The 23067-nt window shown below is 38.7% G+C and overlaps 1 protein-coding gene across 3 annotated transcripts in view; it reads right to left on the reverse strand.

Moving 5' to 3' along the window:
- The window catches only part of KCNQ5 (potassium voltage-gated channel subfamily Q member 5), a 279943-nt gene that overhangs the window by 76153 nt on the left and 180723 nt on the right, over nt 1–23067 (reverse strand). For all 3 annotated transcript variants that reach the window (XM_063152924.1, XM_063152923.1, XM_063152922.1), the window contains exon 2: nt 10885–10975. In XM_063152924.1, the coding sequence (XP_063008994.1) occupies nt 10885–10975 (91 nt within the window). The remainder of the gene's footprint in view (nt 1–10884; nt 10976–23067) is intronic.

Below are 23067 nucleotides of genomic sequence, written 5' to 3' on the forward strand. Positions count from 1 at the left end.
TACATACACTTAAGAAAAAAATGTTTTAATTCTTTCCAACTGCAGTTGAACAGAGGGAGAGACAGCCATAAATCTGAAAACATAACCCAGAATAGAATCTATTAGTGGCATACAAATCACAACCAGAGACTTCACTTCAGCTCCCAGTGCAATACACAATAAGTATGAAGTGAAATTTATGCACCTTTTAACCATTTATCACTTTTATAATGGATGTGATGCTTTTAGAGCACTTGATTTTCCATATTATGATTAAGAATTTCCATGTAGATTTGACATTAAAAAGAGGATTATTGAGAAATCATTTTTGTGCCTTTTACTCAAATACACAGCTACAAATCTATTGATATAATATTAAAATCCCAGTTATAAGCTTAATCCACATGACTTCTGCTATCCAACTCCTTTCTAGCTTTTAATGTTTATATTTGACATGGCACCCATCAGTCATGCATCTTCTTTATTCCTTTGCAAGGGAAAAAAGCTGTGAATTTTTATTTCAAAAAAACACAGTTTTGAATCAGCTAGTACAACCCAGCAGCAGAATTGCATAGATGCCATTTATTTATGCTTTTCATAACATCTTATAAAGACAAGTATTTACCATGTCAGACACAATGTATGATTCCTACCACCGAAACTGTGCTAGCCTTCCTCAGCACCCTCAGCCTCCCCAGAGCAGCAGACTCACTTCACATCACCATCATGGGCCAGCTGCTGAGGACCTGCTGGTGCCAGAGGAGCGAGTGTGCAGGGCTGCACTGGCCACCATGGTCACTGCCAACACCATCTGGGCAATCTGCAACTTGTACCTGTGGATACAAAGCTCCCAAAGCTCCTTCTGGTGGACATGGTTCTCCTAGGGACGCTCTGATGACCACTGAATACCCTCTTTCAAACTGGAAAAGGGGCAATGGGAAGCACTGACTTCTCCACATCTATCCTGCTCTTTCCCAGATGCTGCACCACTTTTGACAGTGTTTTCCAGCCATTTGTGCTCACTGCCTTGTGCCATACCATTTGTTTATGTGTCAGGTGCACCTGCATATATAAGAGAATTCCTTAAAAGAGATGATAGCATAAAAGTCACCTTATAGAAGAATTTTCTACTTTCCAAAAATTTTTTACCCTTCTCTGCACTTGTTCAGATTTTCTTTCTCTTTAGTAAGTTATGTGGTAAATGGTCTAATTTTGATTTTAAATTTATCCTCATATTGAAAACAAAGAAGCTTTGTACAGCTGTACCCAGGCCTTTGCACTTCCTTTGTGATTTCTTCACACATTTTTTTCTGCTGTAGTCACATTTCTGATGTCACATTAGAGGCAAACGTTCAAGCACATGTCTTTGTAGCAACACAGATCCAAAATTTTCCTTTTGAAATGTTTGTGAAGAATTTTGTATCTTTTCTCTGTCCCAAACAAGTGTAGAACAGGCATCAGAACTCTGAATCCTTCTATGCCCTGACATCCCTATTGAGTTTGTATGGGTGCAAGGGGTTTAGGCTAATTGTTACGGTTGATCATGTGCATATCAATTAACTGATAGCATCTGACATGCTGTACTGCAGAGTAGGACATTCTTTCATTTATTTAATTTATTCTTTGGCCTTAGCATGTTTGGAGCTGTTAAATGCTGGAGATTCTGCAAATGATATCTGCACTCTTCTTTTAGAAATTACTTCTTGCAATTTCCCAATTGTCAAAGCTCATTAGGAGAGCTTCCCTAGGTGTTCATCTGTGCATGTTTTAACCAGTGGGAGACCTAAGTGCATCTTGGTTGATACATGCTGAAACTTTACTGGTACCAAAATTTTCAGAAGACAACTTTAAGAGTGTGTTTTCTGACAGTTTCCAACTTTTTACAAACGGGTCTTGGTAGGCAGTCAACCGAATCAGCCAAAATCCTGTTCACACATTTATTTTCTCCAAAATATCACCTCATTAAACATTTCTGTTACTTGGACATGTATGTGGTCACAATATCTTTATTCAGTTCCTTAAGTTCTGTGAAAAACTGACTTGGTGCCCCTTTTTTAGTCAAATAACTGAATTTTGGGAGCCAGTATACCAAGCCTTGTGTTTCACACATCATGCCATTCGCTGACTGTTTTGCAGTTTTTCCTATTACATTTTTCCAGGCTTATGGAATTTTGGTCTCTTGGAAAAATAAAACATATATATATATATATCTTTGTGCGGCATACATTTCCTATGATCATATCTTCATGTGGTACAATTAGCCAATTCCTGTCTGGTTCAGATGTGATACCAAAGGTATTATTGTCCTGTCCATAACATACACCCTTTCCTTAGGTACTTCACGAAAGCCTAAAAGTCTAAAATGGCCAGTATTTATCTGCTACTTCATGTTTCTAATTCATCCATAACTCAGGACTGAACTTAGTTCCACTGTGTGTCTGTGTATTTACCATCACCTTCACTTTATGTGGATATTTTCATTATAGGTATATCTACTCTGGATTCTTACAGACTTTTTTTGATTGTTTGTTTTTGCTTGTATTTCATTACTTATTGCACAGAAACCAGCTGGGTCAGAAGGGACCCACAAGGACCACTGTGCCCAGCTCTTGGCCCTGCACAGCTCCATCCCCAAGAGCCACACCCCGTGCCTGAGAGCCTTGTTCAAACACTTGAACTCTCTCAGGCTCGGGGCTGGGACCACTTCCCTGGGGACCCTGTTCCAGTGCCCAACTACCCTCTGGGAGAAGAATCTTTTCCTGATATCAACCTAAACCTCCCCTGACACAGCTTCAGGCCATTCCCTTGGGTCCTGTCACTGTCACACAGAGCAGAGATCAGTGCCTGCCCTTTCTTGTCCCCTCCCAAGGAAGCTGTCACTGCAGTGAGGTCTCCCCTCAGTCTCCTCCAGGCTGAACAGACCCAGTGCCCTCAGCCACTCCTCACACAGCTTCCCCTCAAGGCCCTTCCCCATCTTTGTTGCCCTCCTTGGACACTCTCTAATAGTTTAATGTCTTTCTTACATTGTGGTGCCCAGAGCTGCCCCCAGCACTGGAGGTGAGGCTGCCCCAGTGCAGAGCAGTGATGCCGTGAGTTTCTCATATTTTTCACTATCTGTCCTGCCTCAGTGTGTGACTCTGAACTTCATATAAAGTGTTACCAAGTTCTCTTCACAGTTTAGTTACACAAAACAACAGTTTAGTTACACAAAACAATCCTTTTCCAGCCTGAGAAACAAGAACACAGTTGCTTCAGGGCCAAAAAGTGAAAACAACTGCAAATTGAAGAGAGCAATCTGGGAGGATGAGACTTCATAACCTGAAGCTGTAATTGGACAATTGACCCAAATATGTAAATGGACCAAAACTTATAAAAGTGTGAAAACTTGTGACTGGTTGTCCATCCTGGGTACATCTTGGACAGAGCCCCAGCCGGGCTCTTGTGCTGCCCAAGGTGTGTCCTTTGAAGGCCTTTCAATAAATACTTTATTCCTTTAACTCTGTCCAGCCTCTGTTCCAGGTAGCCTCTCCAGAATCTGCAGAGCAGGACAATCCCCTCCCTTGCCCAGCTGGTGATGCTGGGCCTGATGCCCCCAGGACAGGGTTGGCCCTCCTGGCTCCAGGGCACTGCTGGCTCATGTTCAACTTGCCATCGACCAAGTTCCTTTCCCTGGCACTGCTTTCCAGTATCCCATTCCCCAGTCTGTCTGTACATCCAAGGTTGCCCATCCAGGTGCAGAACCCAGCAATTTCTCCCACTGAACTTCCTGTGGTTGGTGGTTGCCCAGCCCTCTGATTCCACAGAGTCTCTGCAGGGCCTCCCTGCCTTTATGGGAGCCCTAACTCCTCCCTGTTTTGCATCATCTGCAAAATTGCTCAGTATCCCTTTCATGTTCTGTCTCCAAGTAATTTAGGAAGATGTTGAAGAGCACAGGGCTGGTAATGGAGCCCTGTGAGACTCCACCAGTGACAGTGACAGGCCACCAGTCTGATGTCACCCCATTCACTACAGCTCTTAGTGCCCAACCCATGAGCCAGTTGCTCACTCATTAAATGGTGTGTTTATCCAGCTGTGTGCTGGACATTTTCTCAAATTCACAGTTTTTAAACCAAATCATAAACTGAACAGATTTCTCCTGTGACTTGAGGAAAGTTCACATTTCAACTGCAGCAAGCTGTGCCTTCACATGCTTTGTCACATCTCTGCAAAGAGATGGAATGGTTTGCAGATCTTCTGTGTTACTCAGATGCCAGATTTTCCCTAGATTTCCAAATAGCTTTCATATCACTGATGTCCTGCCTTCTTAAGCACTCTTTTCCTTTTGACATTTAATGGTTACACCTTACATCTTATTTTTAACCAAGTACTTTGGCTTTCCTCTGGGGACATATTCTGCATTTCCATTTGGCAAATCAATATTTCCCTGACAAAGGTCAGGTCTGAATTTCTGATAGAGAGTTTGATATCTATCCATTTTTACTGTTGCAATCTAAACTGTTTCTTGCTTGTTTTAAGGAGGTAGCTCTTGATCTCCATCTCAAACTCTGGCATGAAGCCAATAAAATTCAATATTGCAGGATCTATCATAATCTATCACAAATCTACATCTGCAGAAAATATTAAACTTATTCTTTGGAGGTGATTTCCCATGCTACCTTGTTATCACTTAAAGTGATAAAACAAGAAAGACATGTCATGGGAAAAGCATTTGTGTAAGGAATGCTGCCCACTTGTCCTTAAAGGAAGTCCAAGACAGCTGGTTTGGTTTTTTAGCACAATGTGCTGATCAACCTAAAAGCAGATATGCTTTCCCCTCCTCAAAGAATTATATCCTTATTAATCTGAAGCCTGCCAGCCCATCACTGACATCTAGTCCTCCCCATTTTCCCCATTTATATAGGAACTGATAGCAATCACATAAATTACTGTAATGTACCTATTTAGAAATTCAACACTGACTTTCCTACTGCATGTTAGCCATTTTAATATTAAAATTGTACTAGTTCATGAACTTGTTACATTTCTCACTACTTGTGCTTTTGCTATTTCCATTCATCTTTCTTCATTGCACATTACCACTCATTTCTCTATATAAGCCCTGCCCATTCAAAGGAATGAAAAATAATTTTGGGGATGGCATTTCATCCACCAGCCACTGACCTGTGGCAACTCCAGCGATCCTAACATTGCACATCAAATGCAGATTTCTTGTTAAACGTGTCTGATTGGTTGTTCTGCTCTGGCAGTGACAAAAACTCTCTTGCCTTCTACTGCATTTGCTGCTGAATGCTGTATCACTTGAGGCAACTCTTCATAGTTATCCTATCTTTTTTAAGTGATTCAGTTATAAGATTATTTTTTCCCTGATTGTAGATCCCATATGCAGTTTTAATCATCTTTAGTCATCAAACCCATTTAAGCTTTCCCAGTAGCACCTAATATATTGCAGTTTTAATTACAATGGAAAAATGATTCTCTTCAATGTGTGATTTTCAATCTTTTCTTTACAAAGGTAATCTCTGCTTAATACAGAAGAATAAAAGAAAAGAAAGAACAAAACACTGCTAACAATATAATCAATCCCAGAACAATATCAATAACAGGCTTATGCCAGGATTGAGACATCTTTATTCTCTGACCTGTTGAAGTGTACTCAGCATCCTGAGCATTGTTGACAATATATAGATACCTCCTGCTGACAATATATAGATATCTTGAGAGTTTTATGTGCAGTGCTGTGTTCTGTTGTTAGGAAATAATTTTTATGGTTACTTTCATCTCTCTCTCCATAGCTACAGTGTGTACTTGTTTGTTAGAGAGATTTGCTGGTTAGTTGGAAGTGCCAACACTGCCTTCTGAGAGAAGAATTAAGCTTTGAGGATAGCCACTGTTTATAATAACTCCATCTCTTATTTTAACTTTTTGCTTTCTGTCAGACTTCCTCACAATAACTTTTAATTTCAGCAAAGTGGGTCCAGCACTTAAATATATAGTGGAAAGTCTGCTCTGTTTCTACACAAAGATTCACAAGCAGTTGTGATGAACTCCTGTCCAAGTTTTTGTAACAACAGTCAACTCGGACCTGGTCAAATCTGTATACATAATAGGAGAGCATCCATTTAAACAGCAAAGATGTGAAAATATTCATTTTTGTGTGGTAAGAATATTTTCAAAGCTAACAGGGAGTTTTTTATTACATGATTGATTTTTTTTTCTCGTGTTATTATAATATTAGTGTACATGAATCCAAACAAAACTGAAAACATGAAGGTTTTGACCTTATCAACATTATAGTTCCCTCTCTTATTCTGTCTTTGGTAACATCATTGTTGTATATCTAATACAATTTTTTAAAGATTTCTATGAGGAATTTTGAAATTTCAGAGCTAAGTTTTGATTTGAAAAATAAAACACTAGAAATCAGTATTTCATTTCTTGAGAAATACTGATTTTGAGTTTCAACAAACTCAATGATTTTTTAACTGGGGGTAAAATTAATCTGTTTTTTTCAGAAGAAGACTCAAGAAAAATCCAGTAATATGATCTATACCTTACTGTTGTTAGAAATGTATCTACAATTGAAATCTTTCAAAATATTTTTTTTCTTTTTATGCCTTGATAGCTGGTCCTAAAGAGCTATCATTAAGTCCTTTTTCAGGTCTGGTGGTCTTTTATCCAAGCATGGCAAGAGGCACAATAACTAAACTAAAAAATGCTTTTTCTTTTATTTCTTTTTTCAATTGAGCACTATCCATCTCCCTTTTTAAAATCCACTCTGTCCAGCTTTACAATGCTGCAGTGGATTTGTATGATTACATTCCTGTGGTTGGACTTCCTAGAGCAGAGACAAATTGGGCAGCTGTATACTATGTTCTCAAATCAATGGGTATCCTCTTTCTTTTATGCAAAAATATTGAGAGAAAAAAATCCTGGAAAGATATTAATTGCTAGAAGCACTTGGTAGACTCTCATTTTGGGTTCATGTATGTGACCATAGTACGTGGAGAAACCAGCTTCATCCTGTGCACGCTGTCTGCTTTTGTATCTTTGGGAACTATTTCTGACTGAAGAATGTGTTCTTAGAGTACATTTTCAGAGGCCTTTATTCTACAAATCTGGGTACAGCTTTCTACTGCAGCCATTTTCAGAGAAAACCACAAAACAGATTTGATAAAACCAGTCCTGCAGAAATTCACTTACGTTTTCCAATCTACCCATTCTGATTAAAAATTAAAATTGCAAAAAAAAAAAAAAAAGAGGATGTTTTCTCACTTCAAATAAAAATGATTTTTTCCCTATAACCTCAATCTGAGTTTTAAGCCAAAAGTTCTAAGATAATAAAATACAGAAATAATATATTATGCCAGATCAAATGAAGCATTAAACTGATCCATGACCTTTTTTTTTTTACTTCTCAATTAGTCAAATCTTCCGGGGTCAACTGAAATTATTTTATTAATTTTCTTGCATTGACAGCAAACAAACAGAAGTGAACCAGAAATTCACATAACTTACAGCTTTAGTTGAAAATGAACTTAAAATATAGGGAGTTTGGTCAAGAGAGTGAATGACCTCCAGTTCCAGATATTATTCCTTCTTGGCTATCTTCCCCAAAAGTTTTGATTTTGCCTTCACAGTCTCAATTTTACTCCCCTTGTGTTTATTATTTGATAAAGTGCTAGCAAATGTACTTGTAGATCAGCAACACCCCAAAGATTATTTTCTTGCTGTGTTAGTTGGATTCTTAAGCTGCTTGTGGTTTATTTTGATGCTGAAGTAGATTTTTATCCTACTGCCTGTCTGGAACATGTCACTGCTACAACTCAAGTGCCAGAAGTTGTGTGTAAAGATGAGGCTAAAGCATAATTTTCATTGTGGAGTTTTATCTGATGATCTCCTCCTGGTTACTCTTATTATTTCTGGACACAAATCTAACCAAATTAATTACTGATTCAACAATCCAATGTTTACTGTATGTAACATGCACTTAACTTATCTGCATGACTTTCATGTTAAGCATAAAATTCAAATATTAAAGGTGTTTCCCTTGACAGGTTTCCTGATAAGGAGAAGCAGCCTTGGCACACAGCAGTTCTTGTGTGGATGCCAGAATTGAAGCTGGGTCTGACACAGCACAGCAGGGCAGGTTTGCCTCAGCTCTGGTAGCAGAGCTCAGGCATTTCTGCAGCCCAGATGAGCCCGTTAACCTCTGCTGAAGCTCAGAAGCCCTCAGCTATTATTGCTTTCCTAAACAATTATTTGCTTTGAGCTATCACAAATTGCACGTTTCTGAGAGTGTATTTGGGATGCAGTGATCAGGAGACGTGTTCTCTGCTCCCTTGCAAGGCATGGCTCGGGCAGATAAATGGAATTGACTGATTGGAGAAGAATAATCTTCTCAGCTCCTCTGGCCTTTCTGAGAAGGAGGAAAAGGTTTGCTCAGCTCATCTACACTTCCCTCTTTAATCTCCCTGTGCAATTGTGAATAGCTGCAATATGTCAAAAGCCAGTGCACGCAGCAGCTCAGGTATTAAGTTGGAGGAACATTACATTAGCTTTTTAGCCAATTAACATGGCTGTAGGGAAGACCATCTGGAATAAATCTGCAAAACAAACAGTTCACAGAAACCCAGCAGGCAGCTTTATGGATTGTTATATCTGTACGGTACTTCATTAAAAAATAAACATGTATCTTCTATTTCAAGCACAATGCACAAACAGTATTAAACTAGACCTGATAGGGAACACAGCTGTCTTACTAAATGACACATTTGGAAGAGCTGTGTGAATCACTGCAAGGAAAAGGTTGTGAAAACTCTAGTGACTGCAGTTAGGTATTGGCACAGCCAAAGCAACTGCTCCTGAGTTAATGTAGAAATGTATTGTCCTCTTGCTTTGTGGTTGCAAAAGTTTGTTTTGGTAACATTGTTAATATCAGCTGCTCATCAGTATGTAGAGGGAGAACAAACCATGCATCAGCAAACTGCACTTAAGCAGTCAGCTTTAGCCTGCTTCTGGAACATCATACTTTGCTGTGCTTATATATTTCTCCATTAGAGACCCACAGCAGGAGATGCAAAATTCATTGTCACTAAGTTTATTCCTGCCAAAGGTTTGCTGAATACAGTAGGCTTTATTGTAGAAATGCTGGATGAGGCTAGTATTGATGCTTCAAGGATCAACCATCCACCCTCTTCCTCCTTAAGGCCTATTCCATGTTCAGAGGATGCCATGGGGTGTACAGACAGAACGGTTAGGATGGACAAAGCTCATCTTTGAAGCCATAGCAGCAAAAAGCACAGAAGATTCCCCCAGCAGACACTGCTCAGCTGATGGACACCTCTGCAAGGACTGGTGTGCCAGCAATCAGAGCTCACCACACCTCTGCCCAGCGCTGGGAGCAGGCCAGGCATCCACAGAGCTCCTGCACACTGTGGCTCCTGGGAGACCTGTGGCACGGTACAGGGAGCCAGCCAGCTGAGGAAGCAGCACTGCTAAGTGTGCCAACACAATCAAGAAATATGTGGCTCACGGGAAATGCATATTTTATGTCAGAACAAATGGTATTTCTGTGACCAATTTGCATAAGTATACAGGAAAACGGATTACTTGCCACAAAAGCCTCTTCTATTACAAATAGGGTATTTTCAGACTAATCAGATTTTCCTGTTTTCTATACCAAAAAATCTTAGCAATTAGTGTACCAGTTACAATAATATAACTAGCTGCAGAACATTCAGACTTCCATTTACCAAGTGTTGCTCAGATTTGTAAATAATGGGTTTAGGTAGGAGTGTAAGTTTAAATCTGACCATTTTTAGCTGGTTTAATGCCACCTGATCTTTTCTCCAGAGGAAGAAAAAGCACTAATATGGCTAGGAAGAAAAATGCAACATTTAGCATGGCTCTCCCTAATTAGCCCTGCTAAGAAATCATCCAATGGATCAAAACACCACATACCTGCACCTAGCCTGCTCTGGACATTTAGTTCAGGTATTTTGATGCAGTGGCCCATTGTGCTGTAAAGACATAGCACGCAACATAATTATCATCCTGCTCATGCCATAGTTAATTAGGGACCTGCTCTGAAGACCAGAGTTTTTGGATACACACAGTGATGACAATTAAAATGTTGGCATTTGTCAACAGTTACTTCACCTCAGGTGCTACCTAACAAGGCACAGCCTGCTGAATGCATGGAACTGAAATAACCATGGTAACTCTGGGTACATGGTGACGTTTTAATATCCGCTACTGCCTATCCTCAGGTCACCACTTGCAGAACTAAATGGCCCATCAAGAAGCAGATGAATAACGCGTCCTCGGTACAATGCATGAAAAATGTTAAGCACTTTTAGGGATTAAAGCCCTTTTCATTTACCTCAGGAGGGAAAAGGGAGAGATAAACATAATACAAAAGCATGTATTATGAAGAAATAATGAAACTACCACATCCTACTGCAGCAACTGCTACTAAAATGTCAGTATCTACCAATAGCTAGCCCAAATCTGTATCTAAGATACCAAAATTAATTCCTATTTTAAGTGCCTCTTACTACATACTGACTTTATAAATGACAGCAGCAATATCAAAGATCTTTCATGCTCAGTCACTGCCAAACCGCAATAGAAAATCTATCTGTTATAAACCACAGCAGTTCTCAAGCAAAGAACGGGATGTACTACCATACTTTATTAGCACTGTCTTACCATCTGACCTGTTTTTAAATAAAAAGATGGTGGAATCCTCTAATTTATCATTTTTTGTCATTCTGAAGAAACATCTGATTTTTTTCCTAAATGCTCAATTATTGTATTATATTACTTCCTCCATGGTGAGGGAGAGGATTTGAATGTATACTAAAGTATCTGTAAAACTATCTTGTATTTAGAATTTTCACTTACCAAAATGAAGAGACAACCAGAGGCAAGTTTTGTATGTTCGGGAATAGTAGAAAACACGGACAAAATCAAGCAACCAAACACAAGGAGAAAACTGAAAAAGAAAGAATATTTATAATTGTTAATATGTTACAGTACCCTGACCCAGTATCTATATTGTTTGTACTTCACCAACATTAATAGAAGACTGTCTCTGCACAGTCTTCATTAGTAGAGGGGAACACAGCTACCACTTAACTCAGTTCATTAAAGACATTAGAATGATATCCTGTTAAATCTATTAAATCTATATGTTTCTAAGCAGCACTGCTAGAATTCAGAGGAAAAAGATTTTCTTGGTAAAATGACCCAATATCCAAAGACGCTACTTTTTGTAACACAGTCCTCTACCTTTATGCAATCCAGATAATTTAAGTGTCTTTAAAGAGAGATTTCCAGTGGGAGGGTTGTTTCCCAGGTCTGAAAAATCATTTCTCCCACCACTGACCGCAAACCCCTGCTGCATAAACTTACCAAAGAGCTAAGTTACATATTGCACCTGTCTGTCCATCAGAAACAACCTCCTTCTGAGCAACAGACTTAGTGCTCAAACTACCTGAAGTGAGAGGCAGAGCTATGGCATCACTGTCCTCAGCGAACAGGCTCCATTCTGGGAACAAACTTAGTACCATACAATCCACTGAAGAACTTAAAACAATTACACAAGCCACAGGGCAAGCAGTTACAATCAGGAAAACATGAACACAATTTTGAGTTTGCATGAGCCTGTATGTTTCACGATACTGATGAAACACACAGGCAAAAAAACTTAAATCTTTTTGTGAGGAAGATCCAAACAAATGGCATAATTGCAGAAATTGTTGCATATCCCACGTCCAGCCCTCAGCAGTCACAGCACATGTGTTTGCAGACATGAGCTGGCAGAACTGGTGCTGGCCTGACACATATACTGTTGGTGGTAAGGATTATCCTTTCCCCTTGTACTGCTTCACCCACAGCACCATTGTGCTAGGGAAATCATCTGTGAACTGGATGGTTTCACTATCCATGAAATGAAGTTCACTTTACCCACAGTATTATGAACTGACTAATAAGTAATAGCACCCAGTAATAATTGATTCTACCAATGTTTTGCTAAATTCCCTCTTAAAACACTTATCAATTGTCACAGACATCTTTCCATTAAAATCCTTTCTTAGGATTTTTCGTGCTGGAGCTGAGAAGTTTCAGCAACACATGTAAACAATGGTTATCTGCTGCTGTGGAAAGCAACAGGTCCACCTGTGATTGGCCCCTCTTGGATGTTTACAATTAATGGCCAATCAAGGACTGAGCTCTCTTGGACAGAATCTGAGAGAGCTCCTTTGTTATCATTCTTTTCTATTCTATTCTTAGCTTAGCCAGCTTCTGAAGAAGCCTTTTCTTTTCTATTTCTTTTTTAGTATAGTCATAATGTTATATATATATCATAAAACAATAAATCAAGCTTTCTGATCATGGAGTCAACATTCTCGCCTCTCTCTCATCCTGAAAACCCCTGTGACCACGGTCACAATCAGTCATGCTGCACATTGAGGCAACCAACAAAGAGCAGGCCTTTGACTTTTGTCTGGGACTCATTAGCTGGTGTTCTAACCCACATGAACAGATAATGTAATTAATGCAGATACACATCCCTCTCTGCCCTTATCTTGACCCATGAGCCTTTCCTTAAACTTTCTCTCCTCCATCCAGCTGAGGAAGGGGAACCCCAGGGAGGCTCTGGTGGGCACCCAGTGTCCTGCCAGGGTCAATGCACCACACTGTGAAACCTCTGCCCCCCAAGATGGCAGAACTTGGCTGGATAAGGCCAGGGTCTGACTTTGAAGTGAGCTCTGCTTTGAGCAGGAGGTTGGACTGGAAGACTCACTGAGGCTTTTTTCAACTTACTTACTTCTGTGTTTCTAACTACTGGATATAACATTAATATATTATTGCAGTTGATACACATGAGCTTCAGGAGTTATGATTACTTTTTCCCACAGAACATACAGACTTCCCAAAGTGATGTAATAGAGGAATGCTACAATATATCCAATACATTACATGAAAATATAATTCTAGTCTTCAGAATTTCTAGTAGAAAATCTCTATCTGCAATGCAATAAGGCTTTGGAGGCATATTTTGTAGCATATCACTTAACTGCTGGGGAGAAGTTCTACTCTGAAAATCAAATATGATAGGTGCTTGCATATAAATTCTATTAAGGACTGTAAATAAAACAGTATCCAGGAGGGTAAAGTGCATATTTGGCATACAGCATTGGCAAGTCTTATCTTCTAGACTAGGGAAAGGTGAATATCAACACATGCTTCAAGATTTAATAAAAAACTCATACAAGACTCATGCAATCCCGGGCACAAGTATAGGCTGGGAAGACAATGGATCAAAAGCAGCCCTGGGGAGAAAGACTTGGGGGTGTTTCTGGACAAAAAGTTCAGCATGACTTGGCAATGCACGCCTACAGCCCAGAAAGTCAACTACATCCTGAGCTGCATCAAAAGAAGAGTGGCCAGAAGATGAGGAAGGTGATTCCCCCTCTCTGCTCCTGTGAGACTGCACCTGGAGTGAGGCTGCATCCCACCCTGGGCCCTGAGCACAAGAAAGACATTGACCTGTTGGGACATCTGCCAGAGGAGAGCCACTAAACTGATCTAAAGTGTTGGACCCGTTCACCTGTGAAGACAGGCAGAGAGAATCAAGATTCCCTCCAATCTCCTCAGAAATGAAGGCTCCAGGAAGTCTAGCTTAGATCAGCCTTCCATTACCTAAATGGGGCCAGCAGGAAAGCTGGGGAGGGACTTCTCACAAGGGCATGTAGTGATAGGACAAGGGGCAAGTCCTCAAGCTGAAGGATGTAAGATTTAGGTTAGATATTAGGAAAAAATTCTTTACTGTGAGGGTGCATTGGAACAGGTTACCCAGAGAACTTGTGGATGCTCCATTCCTGAGCGTGTTCAAGGTCAGGTTGGATGGTGCTCTAAGCAACACGGTCTAGTGGCAGGTTCTCTGGCCATGGCAGGGGGGGGATCTGTATGAACTTCACATTTCTTCCAACTCCAAACCATTCTGTGATTTTATTTTTCTATAATTCTATTTTTCTATGATTATGTGATTCTATGATAAGTGACAAAAATCCATCTTGTGAGCAATTTTTCTCCCCATCATGTCACTTTACAAAAATGGCAAAATCTCATAGAACATTACTGGTAGTTTCAGCTGCTACAGCCTTCAGGTGCAATCCCCCTATAATTACATCCTACTGACACAGGCATAAATGCGGTTTCTTCTCATTAAGGCTTGCATAGAGGGCAAAATAAAATTAAGTGACTAAGAATTTACAGTAAAAGAATGTAATTTCCTTTTGCTGAATTTCTTTAGACCTGAATCAATTAAAATGACATTTGCTTACTTCCTTTGTGTTTAGGTATTAAAAATTTCTTGTTTGATTTTATTCCTGTAATACCAACTAAATTGGAAGCCCAGTTGTACTGGGTCTTATCCAAACACACAATACCAGTTTTCACTTGGAAGAGATTTCTTATGGCACAATTATGGAAAACAGACACAGCAGGAAAAAATAAAGTTTCTTGTTCCCATATCACAGTTGGAGACCATGGCACAGTAAAGGTAAGGGACTTGCCTAAGGCTACACAGAAAGTCTTTACATGTGGAATAAACCTGATCCTTTAAAGTCACAGCCCAATTCTACACAAAACCATCGTCCATTTACCCACCACTTGCTTTCCACAGTCTGTCAGGACTATGATTTAGAATATCACTGTGGGCAAGGTATTTATTCACACGAGATGGGAAAAGTGAGTCAGGAGAGGGAATGAGTACAGTTAAGCAGTGTATTAATCAAAATAAAAGCAAATATTCAGGAAAGCCAGGTGCAGTGTGGATTAGCACCTGGTTGACATAGTTCTGCAGTTTATCCATTAAAAAGCAGAAACAATCCTCACAGCAATACATAAAAACAGTCTTGGAAAGAGAATTTTCCAAAATTCTACAACTCTTGCTCTCAGTTTTTCCAGAAACTCAAAAGGCATGGAGCATCATCATTACTACTACTATTATTGTTCTTATTGTTATTAAAGAATAAAATAAAAATGTTTGTATTTATCCACCCACATAATCAAATATTGCCCCTCAGTCCCTCATTCCTCCCTCCAACACTGAACACTTCTTTTAGTGCCCCTCAGCACATTATGTCTAAAATTAAACTGTAAGCACTTCTATGAAGAGGAGAAACCCAGTCCTACTAGCCTGGCAAAATGAAAAGCATACTTTTAGGTGCTGTAAAACACAACACTAGAAACAAAAGTGGAGTATTTTCCGTTGTTTATATATTACAGAAGTGTTTTCCTTCAAAATAAACTAATAGTGAAGATTCACTTGCTATGTTTTTAGTGCAATCTGTTTACTCAGGCCATGCAAAGGAAAGCACCTCTCCTTTTTCCCAGCTGGAACTGAAGGCATGAAGGCTGCAGCAACAACTTTCACCTGGCTGAATGTTAAATGAGGATCTGCCCAGCAAATAGAAATCTCTGAGGTTCAAACATCACAGTGGTCAAAGTTTATCAGGAATTGTTCTTTCCTCTTGTGAATTATTTCTCCAGTGTCTGATGAAGTGTAGATGATTGCATTAAACCCTGGATAGTAATTTGATAACCCTCAATAGAAGAAAAAGTATTTTCCCATGCCATCATTTGAACTGTGTGCTACAATACATTCTGTACAAGACCATGCTGCTGTAGGTAGAGAGTAGTAAAAAGCAAAACACAGAGCAATTATATTTGGCCTCCAGTGATTCAATCTGGATCATATAATTGTTCAGGCTGAAAAAACAGATGGTTTTTCCTCATGCATTCAGTATCAGACAGTAAAACATACGCCTTAGGCAGCAACTTCCCATAAAATTATTCAAGTACTGCCATAGCCTTGTATTTCATGAAAAGCAGCAACTTCCATTTTGTTTCAGCAGTAATCAGTTTTGTTGCAGATCCTTTCATCTTATTCCCCTGCTCCTGAAAGCATATACTAATTGGAGAAAAGCCAGTTTATGAAAGATAATGTAAGTCAGAAGCTTTGATTTTTAATCAATCTGCCTCTTATAAACTTTTCTAATTGGTTAATTAGGACCTACCAAGTCTCCATTTGTATAATTTTCAGTAGAATTTTACTACTGTTTGATTTAAGGTCTGTTCATATGGAAGAGGATGTTCAGTTTAAAGCAATTGTTAAAACATTACTCAAGGAGTATCATGAGGAGAAAAAATACACCCTGGGAAGATCTTTAAGAGATATTTTGCTACATGACTTAGTGCTAGAATTAAAATAATCAAAAGTTAAACATCTGCAAATTTTTGTGGCCTCTTCTGTAAATAATAAAAATATATCACTGTTAAAGTGGCATAATTAAACTATTAGACGACCAGAGTTATTTTCCAGTATTAACTGAGGTCTGATTTAATCTCCATACAGGTAAAGGCATTCAGAATTATGACCAAAACTGCTTGCACACCATTGGCAGTGCCAGTGTCCTGGATTTTGTATGGAATTAGAAAATGTTTGAAAGCTTTTGCTAACTGTAACTCTAATCAAAAAAGTAGTTCTTACTTTTCCTCCTGGTATACTAATGCAGTTACTTGCAAATTTAGAGGAAGTTGTTTGCATTCACGAGGTCTGAGTCTTCATAGAAGTTATTTGAGCCCCTCCATAAGAAACTCTTTCCACAGCCAGTGGCAGTGGCCATGCTTTCTTGACAGTGATCAGGATCTTGCTGAGTTGAGTACCCAAGTGCTGCCTTTACATGATATTTAATCCTGGAATGCATAAAAATCTGTGTGAGGCATTAGATAAATAAATGTGCTGAAGATTATACTGGATGGATAGCACCAATAGATACATTATGGGTTTAGATAAACGGGTAAAATACCCAGAGAAAACCTTATTAAAAAAGGAAGGAAAGACAGTCTTTCACAGCACTGTTACACTTTCATTGGGACTACTGATTTTGGTGAACAATTCTCACAAAAAGCAAAAAGACAGATGTGCCTTGGCTAGATGTTATCAGCACTCTCAAGCCTCTTGATGTGTGAAAGGGAGAATTTAAAGATTCATTGTCCCAGGCACTTGCAGGGGAAGACAGAAGAAAAAACATCATCTCCTGGGCCAGGAGTTACTTTTATACATTAACACAATTTTCAAGGCACCAAGTTCCCACAGAGGAAGAATCAATGCATGTTGTTCAGCTGAGGGCTGGTGCGCCACCTTCCATCCCAGAGGAGATGTAAATGCTCAAGGCAGGAAGGCAGCACAAAGCTGAGAGCAGCCTCTGGCCCTTCCTGATGCCTCTGAGCAGGTATCAGAGCTGGGTGGGAAGGCCCTCTCTGAAAGCACATGGAAAGAGAAACACTGAAGCATTTTCCTAACTTCAGGAAGAACTGAAAATGAGAACATCATCTAATGCAGGCATGAGACGGACATTTACACAGGTCCTGCAGTATCTCCCTTAAAAAGTAATCTTTTCAACATTCCTATAAAACAGATAATGCACTGCTGACATGGTGGAAAAGAATACAGCTTAACAGTTTTGATAGTGCAAGCCATGTGGATTAAATTTTCCATCATTTATAGTTTCAGTGTGACTTGTTTATGCAAGAAAATGAGATATGACAAAGGTTATTACAATTTGTTAAGAATGTTTGACAAAAGCTGCATGGAGAATAAGCGTTCTTCCATAGAAAAAGCTCATAAATTTCTTCTGTAGACTTCCTTTAAAATGACTTGCACTTCAACCTTTTCTTCAAGTGGCAGAGTGTAGCATGTTGAGGGCTTGATACTGCACTGCCTTCTACCCAGAAAAAGTACAACCCTGGCCACGGAGAGGTAGAGTATGAAGACCTCACAGTCTTAGAATGGAAAAATAAACTGGATAGGAATCCTGATAAATAATTTTCCAGAAGAAAAAAGTATTGCAGTAAACCTGTCTTTTTATATATTCTTTCTTTGGGTTAATTGCTACCTTTTTCAGAAATATAGAAATTTGAATGGAATTTCATGTCTGACTTTTTAAATAACTGATTATACGCCTGAAGCAACTTATTTAGAAAGGTGAGTTTTGTCAGGCTGCGATGGATAAATTTTGTTTTAAAAATACTTTTCATTCCAATATGGGATGATTTATTTTCTCTAAAAATTAGGACAGTTTATCAAGAATGAAACAGTTTACATTTGCAGTGTGAAAAAAGGTGTTGTCAACCTAAATTGCTCTTATCTGGCATATTTTTAAGGAATCGTATTTTTAGCAGAGTCTGCTAAGTGATTGTATTTGCTTCTATTGACAAAGCAATGAAGAGGCTGGAACAGGAGATGATATCAAAACAAAGCAAATCAAATAGCTCAGGTACCTATAGGGCACAAATAAAAGTGTCATTAAAAGAACATTTGATAATCCATTCCATCATAGACAAAAAATAAAACATCAAGGTAAGTTTCTCCAGGGTTCTAAAATAGGAGGCATCATACTTCCTTGAGCAAGCACATTCACAGAAAAGAAAAGAAAAGAAAAGAAAAGAAAAGAAAAGAAAAGAAAAGAAAAGAAAAGAAAAGAAAAGAAAAGAAAAGAAAAGAAAAGAAAAGAAAAGAAAAGAAAAGAAAAGATGCTTTTTCTTAGTGCTCAGAGACACTTGTGACCTAGATATTTTCTAGTTTTATTTGCTTTAACAGGAGATAAAAGAAAATTAAGAGTAAAGCACATGCTCCTCCAGATTTTAACTATTTTAATGATTGGGAAGCATTATACTGATTTGCGTCAAATCTGTAGAATATCACAAAATCCTTCTTTTATCACTCTCAAAGCATAGGTCTTTTTGTAGACCAACATTTTCAAATGCGAATACTTAATTTAGTAAATCAAATATGTATTTAGATAACTCTGTAGGTTTTTAATTTTGCATCACATAGCTCCAACACCCAGTGACAAGTCTGGTAGCTTACATAGCAACATTGCTTGACCACACAAACTTCACAAGATAATTAGTTAAAAATAGGAATAGAAATTATGTTGTCTTTAACACACAGGTTGCAGAATTTCTATAATTGTTTTAGAACATATAAAAAAATTAAGAGAAAAACTTTATTATAATGAAATAGAGAAAATTTAAAGAATTACAGTATGAAGCTGGGGAAGTGAAAACCACTATATGACCTTTTCTTTAAAATAATTTTTCTATTTCAGTTTATTTTTTAAACCTTTTTCACAACTTAGGGCAAAGGGAAGTACTCAAATAACATTTTTCTGTAAAAGTGTTTGCTAACATATTGCACTTAAATGTATTGCTAATGAGAAAAATAATTCTTAATATAAGAAACACATAGATGTGCTAGAAAAAAATGTGTTCTGTAATCATCACCGTAATCCTCTATAAAATCAGCTTTTTGGGTCTTCGGGATTTAAGATAAAAATATTGCCACTACCTTTGGTTGGGTTTTTTTAAGTAACAGAGCAAACTTAAAAGAACAGAAAGATTGTAGGACTGCTGGTTGTTTTTTATGCCACAAGAGCTGCCTGTCTGCTTGGTGCTCATCGGTTACCTTCATTGCCTAATCGACCATCAGTGGCCAACAGTGCCAGCACTGGCTTGGGCAGCTAAAGTGAAGAAGGAAACACTCTGTGCTGGAAGAAAAACAGCCTGCCTACCCCATCCTCTGGAGGTAACCCCACTCACTGTGATTCAGCTGGACCCCAGAGTAATGTGAAAGGGAGCCACACTCCCAATGGCTGCTGATGGTCTACACCATTAAATGCCATTAGAGTTATTTTGGCCTGGGTAAAACACCACTTTTCTAGGCAGTTCCTGGGTCTGGCCTGGGAGTTACCACGTATCTGGATGAAATTTTTCTCTGGACTTGCCTGTTTTACTACAGATATTTACTACATTTTTACTACAGATATCTATTTTACTACAGATAGGTCCTTCTGGATGTCACGATATTGTGTTGAAAAAACACTATCAAACAAACCTATTTAGCAAAAACTGTGATTTACAGTGAGGGTATTTCACATCCTGAGGATATGTCACAGCACCAGCCTGCCAGAGTTCTAGAAGCATTTGAGCACTGCTCTTAGGTACGTGGTGTGATTCTTGGGGCTGTCCTGTGCAGGGCCAGGAGTTGGATTTTGATGATCCCTGTGGGTACCTCCCAACTCAGAATATTCTTTGATTCTGTGATTTCAGTACTGTTTTACATCTTAATCAACGGTCAAGATAGGGACAAAATATATTGAAAATTTAATAATTCAAATTCAGGTTCCTGATTGACATATTTTAATAAAAACTTGGGATTAAGACAATTAGCCCAAATTGATTATGAGAGGTTGATACTGTGGGAAGCACTCGAGTCAGCTGTGCATTTTCACTTAAAATATTTAATCTTATTGAAGAGCTCTGGAACAAAAATCAATTTCCAAATTTCTCTTACTTTTCTCCTGTAGTATATTATATACTGGATTTTGCTTTCCTTTTACATTTGCTTTTCATTGATATATAGTCAACAACATTGACAATTAGGGAGTTTTTCAGGGGAAAGGGCACTCAAAGGCAGTCATACAAAAATACTGTACTGTGGTACATGAGCAAATGGGATTTCTTTTCACCATGTCTCTCAAGAAGGCATCTTAGCAACCCTTGGCTACTTCTACAAATTTTTATCCTTCCAGACATGTGAACAAAGAAGTACCCACAAATTCTCCAATAATAGCTTTCCAGGCTGCAAAATAACACGGCTGTTCTGGCAGCAATGCTCAAGTTCATGATATAAGTGAAGAATCTATGGGATACTTGTCTTTGTATGGGGATTCCAAATTATTTGCTGTCATTAAATGTGGTTATCTCACATGTTAACCAGAATAGCAGATAAGAAAATAAATCACACTTTAAAAATGTTTATTTTTAAATAAAAAAATTATTTTAAGTAGAAACATCAGAACTTTGAGGTGTATTATACCACATCATTATATCAGCCTGTGGTGGCTGTGGGAGGAATGGTTCAAAGTGATAAAAAAATCAGAGATACTAATTAATCTGATCACTTTATGATGCTTCAGTTCAGGAAGTTGATTAAGACAGGAATGATTTGTTATATTTAATACACTGAAATACAGAAGAATATTTTTGAGCACCCCATTGTGGAATGTTAAAAAGGAGAATGAGGAGGCAAGAGCAAGTCTATCCTGAAAAAAACCATATATTCATGATGGAATTAAAAAAAAAGTGGTAAGCATAAAAGTGTTTACAAGCCCGTGCTACCTTATAGCCCCAGTGTCCCTCACAGCTACAAGAGACATCAAAGCAGCCACACATGCCAGGGCTTATTAAATTTGGCAGAAATATGCCATAATGTTATCAAGAATTGCCATTTAAAAAAATTTCTTCAATGTAACAAGATCTAGGTCTTCTTTCTCTAACTTTATTTACTCCTAGCAACTAATAGCTGGGTTTTGGTTTTTGTTGAAACCTTACAGTTGACTTCAGTGGAAGCATGGCTTGTGTTGGGAATTATGAGCTGACTCATAAATATCACCAGAGCAGAGAAAATCCTGTTAATTTCCTATCATTTTCTCTCAGTAGTAAACAAGGATATAAATGGAACACAGAATATTTTTCTAACATAATGCACTGTTAGTATTAAACTTACTTCTAAGAATCAATCACAGCACTTTAGCTCAAGGGTGTTCAGTTTTATACCACACCATTAGTCTTGTCTTCCTTAATCTAAATAAGTCCTGCACTTTCTGGAATCTGAAGTGCCCTTTCTTGTTGTTAGGCAGCAGCACTAACAGACCAGAACCTGATGGCAGAAGCATGTGAGATTGCAAAAGAAGAATCCCATCTTACAAGGTTCAAATGACAATGCAAATTTCATGAGTTTAACTTACTCACAGCAACACTTATCTCCTCTCTAAGCTCATCCATATAATATTGACAGGAAAGAAGCACAAAGTTTCAAAACTGAGGGGGCAGTGGGGCGTCCACCTATTTTCTCATATGTCTAAGTTTCTTTGTGTTTAAAAGCAAAGAGCAGAAACACACTTTGTCAAGAACTAGGTCTTGCTGGAGAGGGTACAACATACATCTTGTTGCTTTGTATCACACACTACTTTGAGAACAGAAAACTTCTTGCAGAGCTGTTTAGGTCTTGAGACCTAAAGCAAGATGTAACACTTTTCACAATAAGCCTTTATTCTATCTGAGTCTCTATAGTCAAAGCCCAGTGATGTGACTCATTTACTCTATTTTTCAGGGTCTTTTATCTCATAATCACTCCAGCTGGAAAGAGTATTACATAATTTCTTCCCTGCACCAAAGCAGATATTCTGAAGTCCCTGCGAGGTGGGGCAGCAGCTCTGCAGTCACTGCAGTGTGGAAGGGCAGCCCCTCTGTGCCCACCTCTGCTGGGGCATCCCTCAGGCTGCTGCTCACACCTCTGCCTTCCACGGCCAAAGCTGTGCCCGTGCACTGCTCTGGCAACAATAATGCTTCTGTTTCAATTATGAGTTGTTTCATTAAATGCTGAGTTGCAAAGGTCCTGGAACAACTGTTGAGCTTATGCAGAATGTTAAATACACAGTGATCACTTATTTTCCATATGGAGAAAAACTTGCCCTTTGATCTTAAACACATTAAAGCTGCTGCTTGCCTGTTTGAAACAATGCATTAGGGTGCTTTTACTTTCCAACATTTTATCTTGCAGCAGCTTTCACTTTTTGCCAAAATTGTTCTGCTCAGAAATTTGTGTGAAACAAGTTTGCATTTATCAGACATATTGCAGGCACAGAGATTGTCTTATATGAATTTCATTTTAGCAGATCAGTTTCCTTTCACACAGGATGATCCTGTAAGCACTTATCTAAGTGTTTAAGGCCAGGCTGGATGGGGCTCTGAGTAATCTGATCTAGTTGCAGGTGTCCCAGCCTGCAGCAGGTGCATTGGACTCAATGATCTTTAAAGGTCAGTTCCAACCCAAACCATTCTATGATCCTGTGATTCCATGTGCACATTTTGATCAGAGATGACTGTGAGTACATACTGCTGAACACTGCATACTTCCAAGGCTGGAGAGGAAGTCCTGGAGATCCC

This window comes from Melospiza melodia, chromosome 3 (assembly GCF_035770615.1).
Source record: "Melospiza melodia melodia isolate bMelMel2 chromosome 3, bMelMel2.pri, whole genome shotgun sequence".
Classification (NCBI taxonomy): domain Eukaryota; kingdom Metazoa; phylum Chordata; class Aves; order Passeriformes; family Passerellidae; genus Melospiza; species Melospiza melodia.